This window comes from Acipenser ruthenus, chromosome 56 (genome assembly GCF_902713425.1).
Source record: "Acipenser ruthenus chromosome 56, fAciRut3.2 maternal haplotype, whole genome shotgun sequence".
Lineage (NCBI taxonomy): Eukaryota > Metazoa > Chordata > Actinopteri > Acipenseriformes > Acipenseridae > Acipenser > Acipenser ruthenus.
In genome coordinates, this window is record NC_081244.1 from 6640187 (window position 1) to 6656090 (window position 15904).

General features: G+C 43.5%; 1 protein-coding gene across 1 annotated transcript; it reads right to left on the minus strand.

The window, feature by feature from the left end:
- Positions 1 to 202: 202 nt before the first annotated feature.
- LOC117404254 (red-sensitive opsin-1) lies at positions 203 to 8535 on the minus strand. The gene is made up of 6 exons (XM_059017384.1): positions 8349 to 8535; positions 5899 to 6195; positions 5058 to 5226; positions 4287 to 4452; positions 3504 to 3743; positions 203 to 2399 (listed from the first exon to the last, which is right to left on the minus strand). Exons 1-6 carry the CDS (start codon positions 8449 to 8451, stop codon positions 2283 to 2285), a joined length of 1092 nt encoding a protein of 363 aa, XP_058873367.1. The 5' UTR covers positions 8452 to 8535; the 3' UTR covers positions 203 to 2282.
- Between the last annotated feature and the right edge of the window lie 7369 nt (positions 8536 to 15904).

Genomic DNA, 15904 nt, shown 5'->3' on the forward strand with positions numbered 1-15904 from the left:
CATGAATACAGATGTTATGAGTTTAGTCAGCCCCAGAGAAGAACGAGCAGCTAAACTTAATTATATTAAAGCAACGAGTTTGCTCAGTTTTTTGGAGTAGACTTGACTTATCAGGGTTTTTTGTTTTTCTGCTCACCGTTTCACCTCGTGAGTTTTTTATGTTGGTATTTATAAATAAATACAAAAAAGAAAACCACACCAATTTATTTTTTTTAATTTGCTGCATATTTTATTTTCATCTGAAAAAAAATCAAATAACCATAAAGCTGCTTCTACATCGTTTTTTTTTTGGGGGGGGGGGATATTTTTTTGTTTGCATTCTAGAACAAAAGGCTTTGTTATTATAATAAACAACACTATTATTATTAATAGTAATAATAATAATAATAATAATAATAATAATAATAACACTATTAATAAAATACTATTAATAAAACACATCAACTTATCAACACTTTGTACATTTTGTTTGTGGGAGAGAGATACTGTCGACAATTCAGAAATGTGTGTTTTCCTTGAAGTCTTGAATAATATAAAATACATTATGTTTTTTATTTATTTATTTATTTATTAATTATTTTATTGCATTGTTTTGGTTTCTTTTAAAGTTTCTTCAATTAAAGCTAAGCCTTCATTGCTGACCCTGGTACCTCAGCGAGTTCAGACCATTTCAAACACAAGCAGGAGATATTTGACCTAATTTTAACTTTATTAGAGAAAGAAAAAAAAAAAAAACTGAACGATAAATGTATACAATTTTCTTTAAAGCCTTTAAAAAGTAGATCGTTATCGGGACAGGTAACATTTTTCAACTTCCCACAGAGAGACATTAACGGCGGGCTCCTTGAGGTCATCTGGAAAGAAATACAATAATTATGTTGTATTGTGAAATTCTGCCGAAGCCATTTTTATTTATTTATTTATTTATTTATTTATTTAATTAATTAATTACATTTAATTAAATTGTTCAGCAGTCGCTGAATTCAAATTATTGTCAGTTGGTGTTCACGTGACGCAGCGCGTTGATTTAAACGGGAGACTCCCGCCGAAACGGTTATTTTGCCGCGCGGGTATTTAAAGTTGGTAACGACGAAGATGAAAAATTAAAAAAAGGGAAAAGAAAAATATTGTTTTGAAAGGGAACGATTTGCTTGTGAGTAACCGAAACGACTGTTGTCATGTTGTTTTATTTATTTATTTATTTTTTATTTTTTTTGGCATCGCTGCACCTCCTTGGTCCCGTTTATCATAGATGGGACCGTTTATTTTTCCGTAAATAACATTGATTTTGATATTAAACGTCTCGGTTTCTTTTTTTCTTTATTTTTTTTGACTGAACTCCAGAACACTTTACAGTGGGGTGTTCGTCGGTGTTTTTTAATTGTCTGCCGTCACTCTGATTGGTTGAGATTCAGGGTGGTGTCGGTCCAGCTTTCAGCAGGTGGAGGTTCACAGGAACAGCAACACTGTTGAATTTTACACGTTGCAGTGCGTGGACCTGTCATTACACGGTCAAAAAACGAGGTATTCTTGTCTAACCAAAAAAAAACAACTTTTTTTGACAAAATCAGGTCCCTGTCACATCGGTGTCGTTACAATTCAGCTTAAATTTAGCGGTTTGTTGTTGATAAACTCTCCAAACGACATTCACTCATTCAAACAAAAAACAAACACACATTATTAGTAGTATAGGGTTCGTATATTTCATCTTTACCGCTGCTATATTACGGTTGCAGTTATTACAAAAACTTAAACATGATTTCCATCCGAAAAAGCGATTCACTTATCTTCGAGTGTGAAGGAAAGAGAGAATATCGCCGAGATGGAGTGAGAGGGCGTGGGTAACAAACATATTGTATTATCTTAGGGTACCCGCCGCACCACTCAGTAATAAATACGTCTTTTTAAAAATATAAATACAGAATATATCATTATTTTATGAAACTACACCTGTCGTTTTTTTGTTTTTTTTTTAAAGGGTTGCCTAGCAATACCTCGCGTCCCCATTTTATACAGGGGTAGAGGAGGGGGGAAAAAAGCGTGTATTTATTTATTTATTGAGATTTATTAACTAGTTATGTCTGTTAAACTTGTTTTTGCTGTTGTTGTTGTTTTTTTTTTTTTTTTTTGTAAAGTTCTGTAGCGAAGTACAAAATTTAGTTACAAATGCATTTCCATAGCTGACACTGTTTTTGTTCGTCAGAGTTTCTACCGGTGCGTGTGCGTGTGCGTGTGCGTGTGCGTGTGTGTTTGGGGCGGGGCGGCGGTGGGGAGGTGTGAGGTTATGCAGGCGCCACAGAGGAACTTGAAACGGAAGACACTTCTGTCTTGGAAGTCGAAGACACTTCTGATCCGTCGTCGACTTTCTTTCCGAACATCTCCATTATGCAGTTACGGAACTGGAATGAGGAAAAAAAAACAAAAAAACATTTATTTGTAATTCTGTGCGTCATTACGCAAACCTTTATGAATATAGTATTGGTTATAGTATTACATGGTATCCTATAAGGCCTGTGTTCCTGATCATTTCAATAATATTAATAATAATAATAATAATAATAATAATAATAGACTTCATTGAGGGGAGCTCTGAACCCCAGGACTGGGTGCAGCAGCAGCAGCAGCAGGGCTAGTGTGAGTTTGTAACCCTGCTCAAACTCCTGGCTCCTGATCATTTCAATATTAATAATAATAATAATACTAGACTTCATTGAGGGGAGCTCTGAACCCCAGGACTGGGTGCAGCAGCAGCAGCAGGGCTAGTGTGAGTTTGTAACCCTGCTCAAACTCCTGGCTCCTGATCATTTCAATATTAATAATAATAATAATAGACTTCATTGAGGGGAGCTCTGAACCTCAGGACTGGGTGCAGCAGCAGCAGCAGCAGCAGGGCTAGTGTGAGTTTCTAACCCTGCTCAAACTCCTGGCTCCTGATCATTTCAATATTAATAATAATAATACTAGACTTCATTGAGGGGAGCTCTGAACCCCAGGACTGGGTGCAGCAGCAGCAGGGCTAGTGTGAGTTTGTAACCCTGCTCAAACTCCTGGCTCCTGATCATTTCAATATTAATAATAATAATACTAGACTTCATTGAGGGGAGCTCTGAACCCCAGGACTGGGTGCAGCAGCAGCAGCAGGGCTAGTGTGAGTTTGTAACCCTGCTCAAACTCCTGGCTCCTGATCATTTCAATATTAATAATAATAATACTAGACTTCATTGAGGGGAGCTCTGAACCCCAGGACTGGGTGCAGCAGCAGGGCTAGTGTGAGTTTGTAACCCTGCTCAAACTCCTGGCTCCTGATCATTTCAATATTAATAATAATAATACTAGACTTCATTGAGGGGAGCTCTGAACCCCAGGACTGGGTGCAGCAGCAGCAGCAGCAGCAGCAGGGCTAGTGTGAGTTTCTAACCCTGCTCAAACTCCTGGCTCCTGATCATTTCAATATTAATAATAATAATAATAATAATAATAATAATAATAATAATAGCGGGTACCTGTCTGTTCATGAACACGTAGATGATCGGGTTGTAGATGGTGGCGCTCTTAGCGAAGTAAGCGGGCATCGCGGCCGCCAGGGGATGGAAAGCGTAGCCAGGGTTAGCCGCGCCGAAGCAGACGAAGAAGGTGTAGGGGCCCCAGCAAAAGCAATAAGCGATGATCATCACCACCACCATCCGGGACACTTCCCTCTCGGCTTTCTGCGTCGACTCGGATTCCTTCTGTTGCTGGGCGACCTGCGAGGGTGCGAGAAGGAGGTTAGCACGAGGGAAGGCAATTTAAAAGTTAATAAATAAATAAATAACAACAAAAATTTAATTAAAACAATACACACACTTTACCAATGCATAAAACTGTCCTTATGTCCCCATTTTTAAATCCTCAACTGTAAAAGACCACACGAACGGGGCCCTCCTCTCGTTTGTAAACTTTCATATGTTCTCAGGTGTGTCTGATTATTAAACTCCCAGTGAAACCTGGAACGGATCACACCGCTGTGCAGCTGGAGTCTGATTCCCATCCCTGTACCTATGTCTTCAGAACCACAGTTTTTATTTCTGTTTTTTTTGTTTAATCTTCTGCTTCTAACTCCAGGGATGGCAATCAGACTCCCGTTGCGCAGCAGTGTCACCCAGTCCAGGTTTTACTACCAGCTTGATCAGCCCCCAGTGTGTCTAGCTAACAAGCTCAGGTGTGTCTGATTATTAAACTCCCAGTGAAACCAGGACCGGATCACGCCGCTGTGGAACGGGAGTGACGTTGCTGGGAGAGGCACGTACCGCGTGGATGGCCAGCCACACGGCGATGTAACACAGGATGATGATGGCCAAGGGGATGATACAGCAGGTTATCATGAGCGTTATCATGAAGGACTGGACTCCAGGGACCTCACTACCACTGAAAACATCGGGGCCACATGATGTCTTCAAACCGTGGGGCCAGTACCTGAAACACAGCGGAGACGAGGTGAGGGGGGGGCTGCAGCTTCACTCACCAGGGAGGGGAACGCTGTGCTATACAATACAGTGCTATCTAATACTTCACTGCGCTGTACAGTGGCGGAATGGTTTTAATTCCAACTGGGCTCTCAATTTCTGGACCCTTAATTGAACTGATCGTTTTGCTTAATTAAACCTTTTTTTTAAATTGTTCTCAGCTCTTAAAACAGTTTGCGGATCTCAGCTTGCTTATGAAGTGTTACAGCTAATTTCACGTCCGTAAAAATAACGTCGCTCTGAAAAGACGGTCTCGTCAAACCTTCAGTGTGAGATCAGAAAGATTCGCACTTGGATAATTCTACAAGGACTGTATATTATTATTATTATTATTATTATTATTATTATTATTATTATTATTATTATTATTATTTATTTCTTCGCAGACGCCCTTATCCAGGACGACTTACAATCGTAAACAAAAATACATTTCAAGTATATATATACTATACACAAAAATATATATATATATAGATCAAATAAATTACATCTTCTCCCAGTTATAGTTATAAAAAGAAAAGTAACATGCACATTCACACGGGGGGGGGGGCTGACCTGCTCCAGCCGAATATTGGGGGGGAGCACCAGCCCGCCGCCCACACCCACGAGAAGACGATGCCACTGATGGCCCACTTGGCGTCGAACTTGACGTTGCCAAAGGGCTTGCAGACCACCACCCATCTCTCCCAGGAAATCACGGTGAGAGACCAGAGCCCGGCGATGCCTGGACAAGGACAGAGAGCCGGGGTCAGCAAGTCCACCACAGTCTCGCCGTCCCCGTGGTTACGCTGTGCTGGACTTTACCATGTTATTTATTAAACGTTTTCTGTGCTTTACAATGCTTCCCTGTGCTTTACCAGACCTCTCTGTGCTTTACAATGCTTCCCTGTGCTTTACCAGACCTCTCTGTGCTTTACGATGCTTCCCTATGCTTTACCAGACCTCTCTGTGCTTTACAATGCTTCCCTGTGCTTTACCAGACCTCTCTGTGCTTTACAATGCTTCCATGTGCTTTACCAGACCTCTGTGTGCTTTACAATGCTTCCCTATGCTTTACCAGACCTCTCTGTGCTTTACAATGCTTCCCTATGCTTTACCAGACCTCTCTGTGCTTTACAATGCTTCCCTGTGCTTTACCAGACCTCTCTGTGCTTTACAATGCTTCCCTATGCTTTACCAGACCTCTCTGTGCTTTACAATGCTTCCCTATGCTTTACCAGACCTCTCTGTGCTTTACAATGCTTCCCTATGCTTTACCAGACCTCTCTGTGCTTTACAATGCTTCCCTGTGCTTTACCAGACCTCTCTGTGCTTTACAATGCTTGCCTATGCTTGACCATGCTTTACTACACTGTGCTGTCACGATGGGGAGCTTGCACTCTGTGTTTCAGCTCACCGCAGGTGGCGACGACGTAGCCCTCGAAGATGCACAGGGGGTGTCCCAGGATGAAGTATCCGAAGATCTGGTTGCAGACGCTGATGCTGCTGGCCAGCAAGGTCTCCCCCAGGTCGGCGATGGCCAGGTTCACCAGGATCCAGTTGAGAGGGTGTCGGAGCTTCTTGAACTTGTAAGTGGCCACCAGAACCAAGCCGTTGGTGAAGAGCGAGGCGAAGAACACGAAGATCATCCACAGAGAGGCGAGGTTGTAAATCCAGCGGGGGGCGATGTGGTAGTTCGGACCCTCGAAGGGACCTGCGGGGGGGCGGGCACATTGTAGCACTAGACCCTTAGACCCTGATATTGATGCGATCCAGCCCTCTGAAATGTCTTTATAATATACAGCACTAGACCCTGATATTGATGCGATCCAGCCCTCTGAAATGTCTTTATAATATATAGCACTAGACCCTGATATTGATGCGATCCAGCCCTCTGAAATGTCTTTATAATATACAGCACTAGACCCTGATATTGATGTGATCCAGCCCTCTGAAATGTCTTTATAATATACAGCACTAGACCCTGATATTGATGTGATCCAGCCCTCTGAAATGTCTTTATAATATATAGCACTAGACCCTGATATTGATGCGATCCAGCCCTGAGAAATGTCTTTATAATATATAACACTAGACCCTGATATTGATGAGATCCAGCCCTGAGAAATGTCTTTATAATATATAGCACTAGACCCTGATATTGATGTGATCCAGCCCTCTGAAATGTCTTTATAATATACAGCACTAGACCCTGATATTGATGCGATCCAGCCCTCTGAAATGTCTTTATAATATATAGCACTAGACCATGATATTGATGTGATCCAGCCCTCTGAAATGTCTTTATAATATATAGCACTAGACCCTGATATTGATGTGATCCAGCCCTCTGAAATGTCTTTATAATATACAGCACTAGACCCTGATATTGATGCGATCCAGCCCTCTGAAATGTCTTTATAATATACAGCACTAGACCCTGATATCGATGCGATCCAGCCCTCTGAAATGTCTTTATAATATATAACACTAGACCCTGATATTGATGCGATCCAGCCCTCTGAAATGTCTTTATAATATACAGCACTAGACCCTGATATCGATGCGATCCAGCCCTCTGAAATGTCTTTATAATATACAGCACTAGACCCTGATATTGATGTGATCCAGCCCTCTGAAATGTCTTTATAATATACAGCACTAGACCCTGATATTGATGCGATCCAGCCCTCTGAAATGTCTTTATAATATATAGCACTAGACCATGATATTGATGTGATCCAGCCCTCTGAAATGTCTTTATAATATATAGCACTAGACCCTGATATTGATGCGATCCAGCCCTCTGAAATGTCTTTATAATATACAGCACTAGACCCTGATATTGATGTGATCCAGCCCTCTGAAATGTCTTTATAATTTATAGCACTAGACCCTGATATTGATGCGATCCAGCCCTCTGAAATGTCTTTATAATATACAGCACTAGACCCTGATATTGATGCGATCCAGCCCTCTGAAATGTCTTTATAATATATAGCACTAGACCCTGATATTGATGTGATCCAGCCCTCTGAAATGTCTTTATAATATATAGCACTAGACCCTGATATTGATGCGATCCAGCCCTCTGAAATGTCTTTATAATATATAGCACTAGACCCTGATATTGATACGATCCAGCCCTGAGAAATGTCTTTATAATATATAGCACTAGACCCTGATATTGATGCGATCCAGCCCTCTGAAATGTCTTTATAATTTATAGCACTAGACCCTGATATTGATGTGATCCAGCCCTCTGAAATGTCTTTATAATTTATAGCACTAGACCCTGATATTGATGCGATCCAGCCCTCTGAAATGTCTTTATAATTTATAGCACTAGACCCTGATATTGATGTGATCCAGCCCTCTGAAATGTCTTTATAATATACAGCACTAGACCCTGATATTGATGCGATCCAGCCCTCTGAAATGTCTTTATAATATACAGCACTAGACCCTGATATTGATGCGATCCAGCCCTCTGAAATGTCTTTATAATTTATAGCACTAGACCCTGATATTGATGCGATCCAGCCCTCTGAAATGTCTTTATAATTTATAGCACTAGACCCTGATATTGATGTGATCCAGCCCTCTGAAATGTCTTTATAATATACAGCACTAGACCCTGATATTGATGCGATCCAGCCCTCTGAAATGTCTTTAGAACATATAGTTGAAACAAATTCAATGGCAAACGTTTCCACTAGAAGTCTCTCTCAGCGTCTTCAATAGAAACACTGAAATAAACTTCATGAATTCAACGGCAGACGTTTGGTCCACACGTTGAATTCTCTGTACTTCTACATGCCTCTAACCCAATCAGCGATCAATGATCACGCGGTTTGCGGTCCTCACCTTTTGTGTTGTTGCTGTTCGTGTAGACAAAGATGGAGTCCTGTGTCGTTTCTTCTTGCCTTTTCCTGGCTTCAAAAACCGGGTTCCTCCAAAGCTCTGCCATTTCCTGCTTGTATATACCCCCCCCCACTCTTTCTCTCTCTCTGGCTCCGGTCGGCGTGGCGCTGCCAACGGTTTCTCAGAAATCGGAGCAGCGAGCGACAGTTTTATACCGCGGGCCCTTTTCGGCTCAGGATTAGGTCGGACGTCATCCGAATTACTTAATTGGGATTCTGCACCCCCCCCCCCCTCCCCAGCCCCCTTCCCTCTTCCAATACTCTCTTTCTTTCAACGCGAATGCGTAACCCTGTGCAGATATCCTGCCTTCAGACACTTTGAGGGTAAGCTGCCTAGGATAAGAAGTCCCATCTTTTTAGGGCAGTTCAGGTAAATTAGTTCCTGCTACTGACCGTGAACTGACGTTCCCTGGATTAATGGGGTAATCTTAAAATCGACGACAGATTGCCGGGGACAAAGTACTTTCTAAAACGTCGGTCATCTTAAAAGACAAAAAAAATATATGTTGGTCAGATTTTGTAATCCCAATAGAAATTGACCAGCTGCAACATGCAACATGGTAGAATGAACTAATTGTGCTTCATAAAGTCGCATGAAAGCTGCTGAATAATGTACCCTTATTAACATATTGAATTCCACACCCTCTATATAGAATGAACTCCCTCAGCTTCATAGAGTCCAATGAAAGCTGCTGAATAATGTTCCCTTGTTAACATATTGAATCACACCCTCTCTATATAGAATGAACTCCCTCAGCTTCATAGAGTCCAATGAATGCTGCTGAATAATGTTCCCTTGTTAACATATTGAATTCCACATCCTCAAACCCGCTGCCTTCCACACTGCAGCCCAGCGCATTCTTTATCTAACCACTGAGCTCCTCAAACCCGCTGCCTTCCACACTGCAGCCCAGCGCTTTCTTTATCTAACCACTGAGCTCCTCAAACCCGCTGCCTTCCACACTGCAGCCCAGCGCTTTCTTTATCTAACCACTGAGCTCCTCAAACCCGCTGCCTTCCACACTGCAGCCCAGCGCTTTCTTTATCTAACCACTGAGCTCCTCAAACCCGCTGCCTTCCACACTGCAGCCCAGCGCTTTCTTTATCTAACCACTGAGCTCCTCAAACCCGCTGCCTTCCACACTGCAGCCCAGCGCTTTCTTTATCTAACCACTGAGCTCCTCAAACCCGCTGCCTTCCACACTGCAGCCCAGCGCTTTCTTTATCTAACCACTGAGCTCCTCAAACCCGCTGCCTTCCACACTGCAGCCCAGCGCTTTCTTTATCTAACCACTGAGCTCCTCAAACCCGCTGCCTTCCACACTGCAGCCCAGCGCTTTCTTTATCTAACCACTGAGCTCCTCAAACCTGCTGCCTTCCACACTGCAGCCCAGCGCTTTCTTTATCTAACCACTGAGCTCCTCAAACCCGCTGCCTTCCACACTGCAGCCCAGCGCTTTCTTTATCTAACCACTGAGCTCCTCAAACCCGCTGCCTTCCACACTGCAGCCCAGCGCTTTCTTTATCTAACCACTGAGCTCCTCAAACCCGCTGCCTTCCACACTGCAGCCCAGCGCTTTCTTTATCTAACCACTGAGCTCCTCAAACCCGCTGCCTTCCACACTGCAGCCCAGCGCTTTCTTTATCTAACCACTGAGCTCCTCAAACCCGCTGCCTTCCACACTGCAGCCCAGCGCTTTCTTTATCTAACCACTGAGCTCCTCAAACCCGCTGCCTTCCACACTGCAGCCCAGCGCTTTCTTTATCTAACCACTGAGCTCCTCAAACCCGCTGCCTTCCACACTGCAGCCCAGCGCTTTCTTTATCTAACCACTGAGCTCCTCAAACCCGCTGCCTTCCACACTGCAGCCCAGCGCTTTCTTTATCTAACCACTGAGCTCCTCAAACCCGCTGCCTTCCACACTGCAGCCCAGCGCTTTCTTTATCTAACCACTGAGCTCCTCAAACCCGCTGCCTTCCACACTGCAGCCCAGCGCTTTCTTTATCTAACCACTGAGCTCCTCAAACCCACTGCCTTCCACACTGCAGCCCAGCGCTTTCTTTATCTATCCACTGAGCTCCTCAAACCCGCTGCCTTCCACACTGCAGCCCAGCGCTTTCTTTATCTATCCACTGAGCTCCTCAAACCCACTGCCTTCCACACTGCAGCCCAGCGCTTTCTTTATCTAACCACTGAGCTCCTCAAACCCGCTGCCTTCCACACTGCAGCCCAGCGCTTTCTTTATCTAACCACTGAGCTCCTCAAACCTCACTGCCTTCCACACTGCAGCCCAGCGCTTTCTTTCTTTCTTTCTTTCTTTCTTTCTTTCCTTTTTTCTCCCAAGACTTCTAGTTGAAACGTTGTTGTTTTTTGTCTTTGAATTTAGTTTCTTTCTCGTATTCTGGTATTCTAATACCATCTAGCTCACTGAATATTGAGTCCAGCGATGTGAAACCAGCACTGTAATTCTTAACAGCAAAAAACAAACCAAAAAAGACACCAGATCTTTTTCTCTAAAAGCAGCTTAACGACATGTGCATCCCAGCGAGCCTGCAGCCTGATTCGAAGCGACAGTCCGGCCGGGAGCTCTTCCGATAATCCCACAGGGATTGGCAGTTCACACCGGGGGAAGCAGGATTAAAACCGGAATCTCTCAAAGCCTAAATTCGAATATCATGCCCCCCCCCCACCCCCCCGGTCCATTAGCAGGTTAAATACGATCTTAATAAGAAGGGAAGGGGGCAGAAGAGTTTCTTTTTTTTCTTTTTGGAGAGGATGCGGAAGACCACTGCACAGAAAGGCTTGAGTAACACTTGATTTATTTATCTGTCTGTCTCCCTGTCTCTCTGTCTCGCTGTCTCCCTGTCTCGCTGTCTCTCTGTATCCCTGTCTCTCTGTCTCCCTGTCTCGCTGTCTCTCTGTCTCCCTGTCTCTCTGTCTCGCTGTTTCTCTGTCTCCCTGTCTCTCTGTCTCCCTGTCTGGCTGCAGTGTGGAAGGCAGCGGGTTTGAGGAGCTCAGTGGTTAGATAAAGAAAGCGCTGGGCTGCAGTGTGGAAGGCAGCGGGTTTGAGGAGCTCAGTGGTTAGATAAAGAAAGCGCTGGGCTGCAGTGTGGAAGGCAGCGGGTTTGAGGAGCTCAGTGGTTAGATAAAGAAAGCGCTGGGCTGCAGTGTGGAAGGCAGCGGGTTTGAGGAGCTCAGTGGTTAGATAAAGAAAGTGCTGGGCTGCAGTGTGGAAGGCAGCGGGTTTGAGGAGCTCAGTGGTTAGATAAAGAAAGCGCTGGGCTGCAGTGTGGAAGGCAGCGGGTTTGAGGAGCTCAGTGGTTAGATAAAGAAAGCGCTGGGCTGCAGTGTGGAAGGCAGCGGGTTTGAGGAGCTCAGTGGTTAGATAAAGAAAGCGCTGGGCTGCAGTGTGGAAGGCAGCGGGTTTGAGGAGCTCAGTGGTTAGATAAAGAAAGCGCTGGGCTGCAGTGTGGAAGGCAGCGGGTTTGAGGAGCTCAGTGGTTAGATAAAGAAAGCGCTGGGCTGCAGTGTGGAAGGCAGTGGGTTTGAGGAGCTCAGTGGTTAGATAAAGAAAGCGCTGGGCTGCAGTGTGGAAGGCAGCGGGTTTGAGGAGCTCAGTGGTTAGATAAAGAAAGCGCTGGGCTGCAGTGTGGAAGGCAGCGGGTTTGAGGAGCTCAGTGGTTAGATAAAGAAAGCGCTGGGCTGCAGTGTGGAAGGCAGCGGGTTTGAGGAGCTCAGTGGTTAGATAAAGAAAGCGCTGGGCTGCAGTGTGGAAGGCAGCGGGTTTGAGGAGCTCAGTGGTTAGATAAAGAAAGCGCATAGAATTTAGACCGCATATTTGATAGCGCTGGGACACAGCTTGACATGTATTGGGCTGCAGAAATGATCATGTTAATATTCATTCGTACTAATATTTATTTTTTGTTTTTTTTCAGCGGCGTTGCAGGTTTTGTCTGTGCCTCCCCTTCCCTCTGGCGCCCTGCAGTGGTCAGTATCGGCAGTGCGCTCAGAATTCCGCTCGTTCTGAACTGTTTTCCAGGTTAGAAAGAGTTCACTACGAGCAGAACTCGGACGCGCTTCCGGCTTCCAACCTGACCAAACTCGAAACAACACCGAGAGGGTGAGCTGAGCGCCGACTCCGCTACTGATGCAATTCAGAAACACGAAAAAACAAAACCCTGAACTCATTCGACCAACAACGTTTCCACTACAAGTCTTGATATTTTTTTTCAGTGTCTTCTAGTGGAAACATTGAATTTATGAAGTTTCTTTCAGTGTTTCTGTTGAAGATGCTGAGAAAGACTTCTAGTGGAAACGTTTGCCATTGAATTTATGAAGTTTCTTTCAGTGTTTCTGTTGAAGACGCTGAGAAAGACTGCTAGTGGAGACGTTTGCCATTGAATTTATGAAGTTTCTTTCAGTGTTTCTATTGAAGACGCTGAGAAAGACTTCTAGTGGAAACGCTTGCTATTGAATTTATGAAGTTTCTTTCAGTGTTTCTGTTGAAGATGCTGAGAAAGACTTCTAGTGGAAACGTTTGCCATTGAATTTATGAAGTTTCTTTTAGTGTTTCTATTGAAGACGCTGAGAAAGACTTCTAGTGGAAACGCTTGCTATTGAATTTATGAAGTTTCTTTCAGTGTTTCTGTTGAAGACGCTGAGAAAGACTTCTAGTGGAAACGCTTGCTATTGAATTTATGAAGTTTCTTTCAGTGTTTCTGTTGAAGACGCTGAGAAAGACTGCTAGTGGAGACGTTTGCTATTGAATTTATGAAGTTTCTTTCAGTGTTTCTGTTGAAGACGCTGAGAAAGACTGCTAGTGGAGACGTTTGCCATTGAATTTATGAAGTTTCTTTCAGTGTTTCTATTGAAGACGCTGAGAAAGACTTCTAGTGGAAACGTTTGCCGTTGAATTTATGAAGTTTCATTCAGTGTTTCTGTTGAAGACGCTGAGAAAGACTTCTAGTGGAGACGTTTGCCATTGAATTTATGAAGTTTCTTTCAGTGTTTCTATTGAAGACGCTGAGAAAGACTTCTAGTGGAAACGTTTGCCGTTGAATTTATGAAGTTTCTTTCAGTGTTTCTGTTGAAGACGCTGAGAAAGACTTCTAGTGGAAACGTTTGCCATCGAATTTATGAAGTTTTTTTCAGTGTTTCTGTTGAAGACGCTGAGAAAGACTTCTAGTGGAAACGTTTGCCATTGAATTTATGAAGTTTCTTTCAGTGTTTCTGTTGAAGACGCTGAGAAAGACTTCTAGTGGAAACGTTTGCCATTGAATTTATGAAGTTTCTTTCAGTGTTTCTGTTGAAGACACTGAGAAAGACTTCTAGTGGAAACGCTTGCCGTTGAATTTATGAAGTTTCTTTCAGTGTTTCTGTTGAAGACGCTGAGAAAGACTTCTAGTGGAAACGTTTGCCGTTGAATTTATGAAGTTTCTTTCAGTGTTTCTGTTGAAGACACTGAGAAAGACTTCTAGTGGAAACGTTTGTCATTGAATTTATGAAGCTTCTTTTCGTACAACTAAATTTAGCAGTATTGACTGTCTAACAGCCCTGGTGGTAAAGCACAGGAAATCCCTCTCTAATCCAATCAAGTCTTTTCATCACCGCTGCCACTTATGCACCCACCCACCCAGCTTCACCTCAAGTCATCACACAGCCCTGCTGCTGCTGCACCCAGTCCTGGGGTTCAGAGCTCCCCTCAATGAAGTCTAGTATTATTATTATTATTATTATTATTATTATTATTATTATTATTATTATTATTATTATTATTATTAATATTGAAATGATCAGGAGCCAGGAGTTTGAGCAGGGTTAGAAACTCACACTAGCCCTGCTGCTGCTGCTGCTGCACCCAGTCCTGGGGTTCAGAGCTCCCCTCAATGAAGTCTAGTATTATTATTATTAATATTGAAATGATCAGGAGCCAGGAGTTTGAGCAGGGTTACAAACTCACACTAGCCCTGCTGCTGCTGCTGCTGCTGCACCCAGTCCTGGGGTTCAGAGCTCCCCTCAATGAAGTCTATTATTATTATTATTATTATTATTATTATTATTATTATTATTATTATTATTATTATTATTAATATTGAAATGATCAGGAGGCAGGAGTTTGAGCAGGGTTAGAAACTCACACTAGCCCTGCTGCTGCTGCTGTTGCTACACCCAGTCCTGGGGTTCAGAGCTCCCCTCAGTGAAGTCTATTATTATTATTATTATTATTAGTCATCCCTGCGTGTGCAGTAACTGTAACTCTTGTCTGGGATTTGACACACCTGCTGTAATAATAAGCTAGTAAATATTTGCTCTATTTCCTCTTGCAGCAGAGTTTCCAAATCAGGTTGCTCAATATTGTGAGTCACGCACAGTCAAAAGACAGATAATGTGTCATGCCAAACCTTCAGGAAGAGTGTGCTGTGCCTCTCTGTGCTTTACAATGCTTCCCTATGCTTTACCAGACCTCTCTGTGCTTTACAATGCTTCCCTATGCTTTACCAGACCTCTCTGTGCTTTACAATGCTTCCCTATGCTTTACCACACCTCTCTGTGCTTTACAATGCTTCCCTATGCTTTACCACACCTCTCTGTGCTTTACAATGCTTCCCTATGCTTTACCATACCTCTCTGTGCTTTACAATGCTTCCCTATGCTTTACCAGACCTCTCTGTGCTTTACAATGCTTCCCTATGCTTTACCAGACCTCTCTGTGCTTTACAATGCTTCCCTATGCTTTACCGGACCTCTCTGTGCTTTACAATGCTTCCCTATGCTTTACCAGACCTCTCTGTGCTTTACAATGCTTCCCTATGCTTTACCACACCTCTCTGTGCTTTACAATGCTTCCCTATGCTTTACCAGACCTCTCTGTGCTTTACAATGCTTCCCTATGCTTTACCAGACCTCTCTGTGCTTTACAATGCTTCCCTATGCTTTACCAGACCCCTCTGTGCTTTACAATGCTTCCCTATGCTTTACCACACCTCTCTGTGCTTTACAATGCTTCCCTATGCTTTACCAGACCTCTCTGTGCTTTACAATGCTTCCCTATGCTTTACCACACCTCTCTGTGCTTTACAATGCTTCCCTATGCTTTACCATATCTCTATGTGCTTTACAATGCTTCCCTATGCTTTACCACACCTCTCTGTGCTTTACAATGCTTCCCTATGCTTTACCACACCTCTCTGTGCTTTACAATGCTTCCCTATGCTTTACCAGACCTCTCTGTGTTTTACAATGCTTCCCTATGCTTTACCAGACCTCTCTGTTCTTTACAATGCTTCCCTATGCTTTACCAGACCTCTCTGTGCTTTACAATGCTTCCCTATGCTTTACCAGACCTCTCTGTGCTTTACAATGCTTCCCTATGCTTTACCGGACCTCTCTGTGCTTTACAATGCTTCCCTATGCTTTACCAGACCTCTCTGTGCTTTACAATGCTTCCCTATGCTTTACCACACCTCTCTGTGCTTTACAATGCTTCCCTATGCTTTACC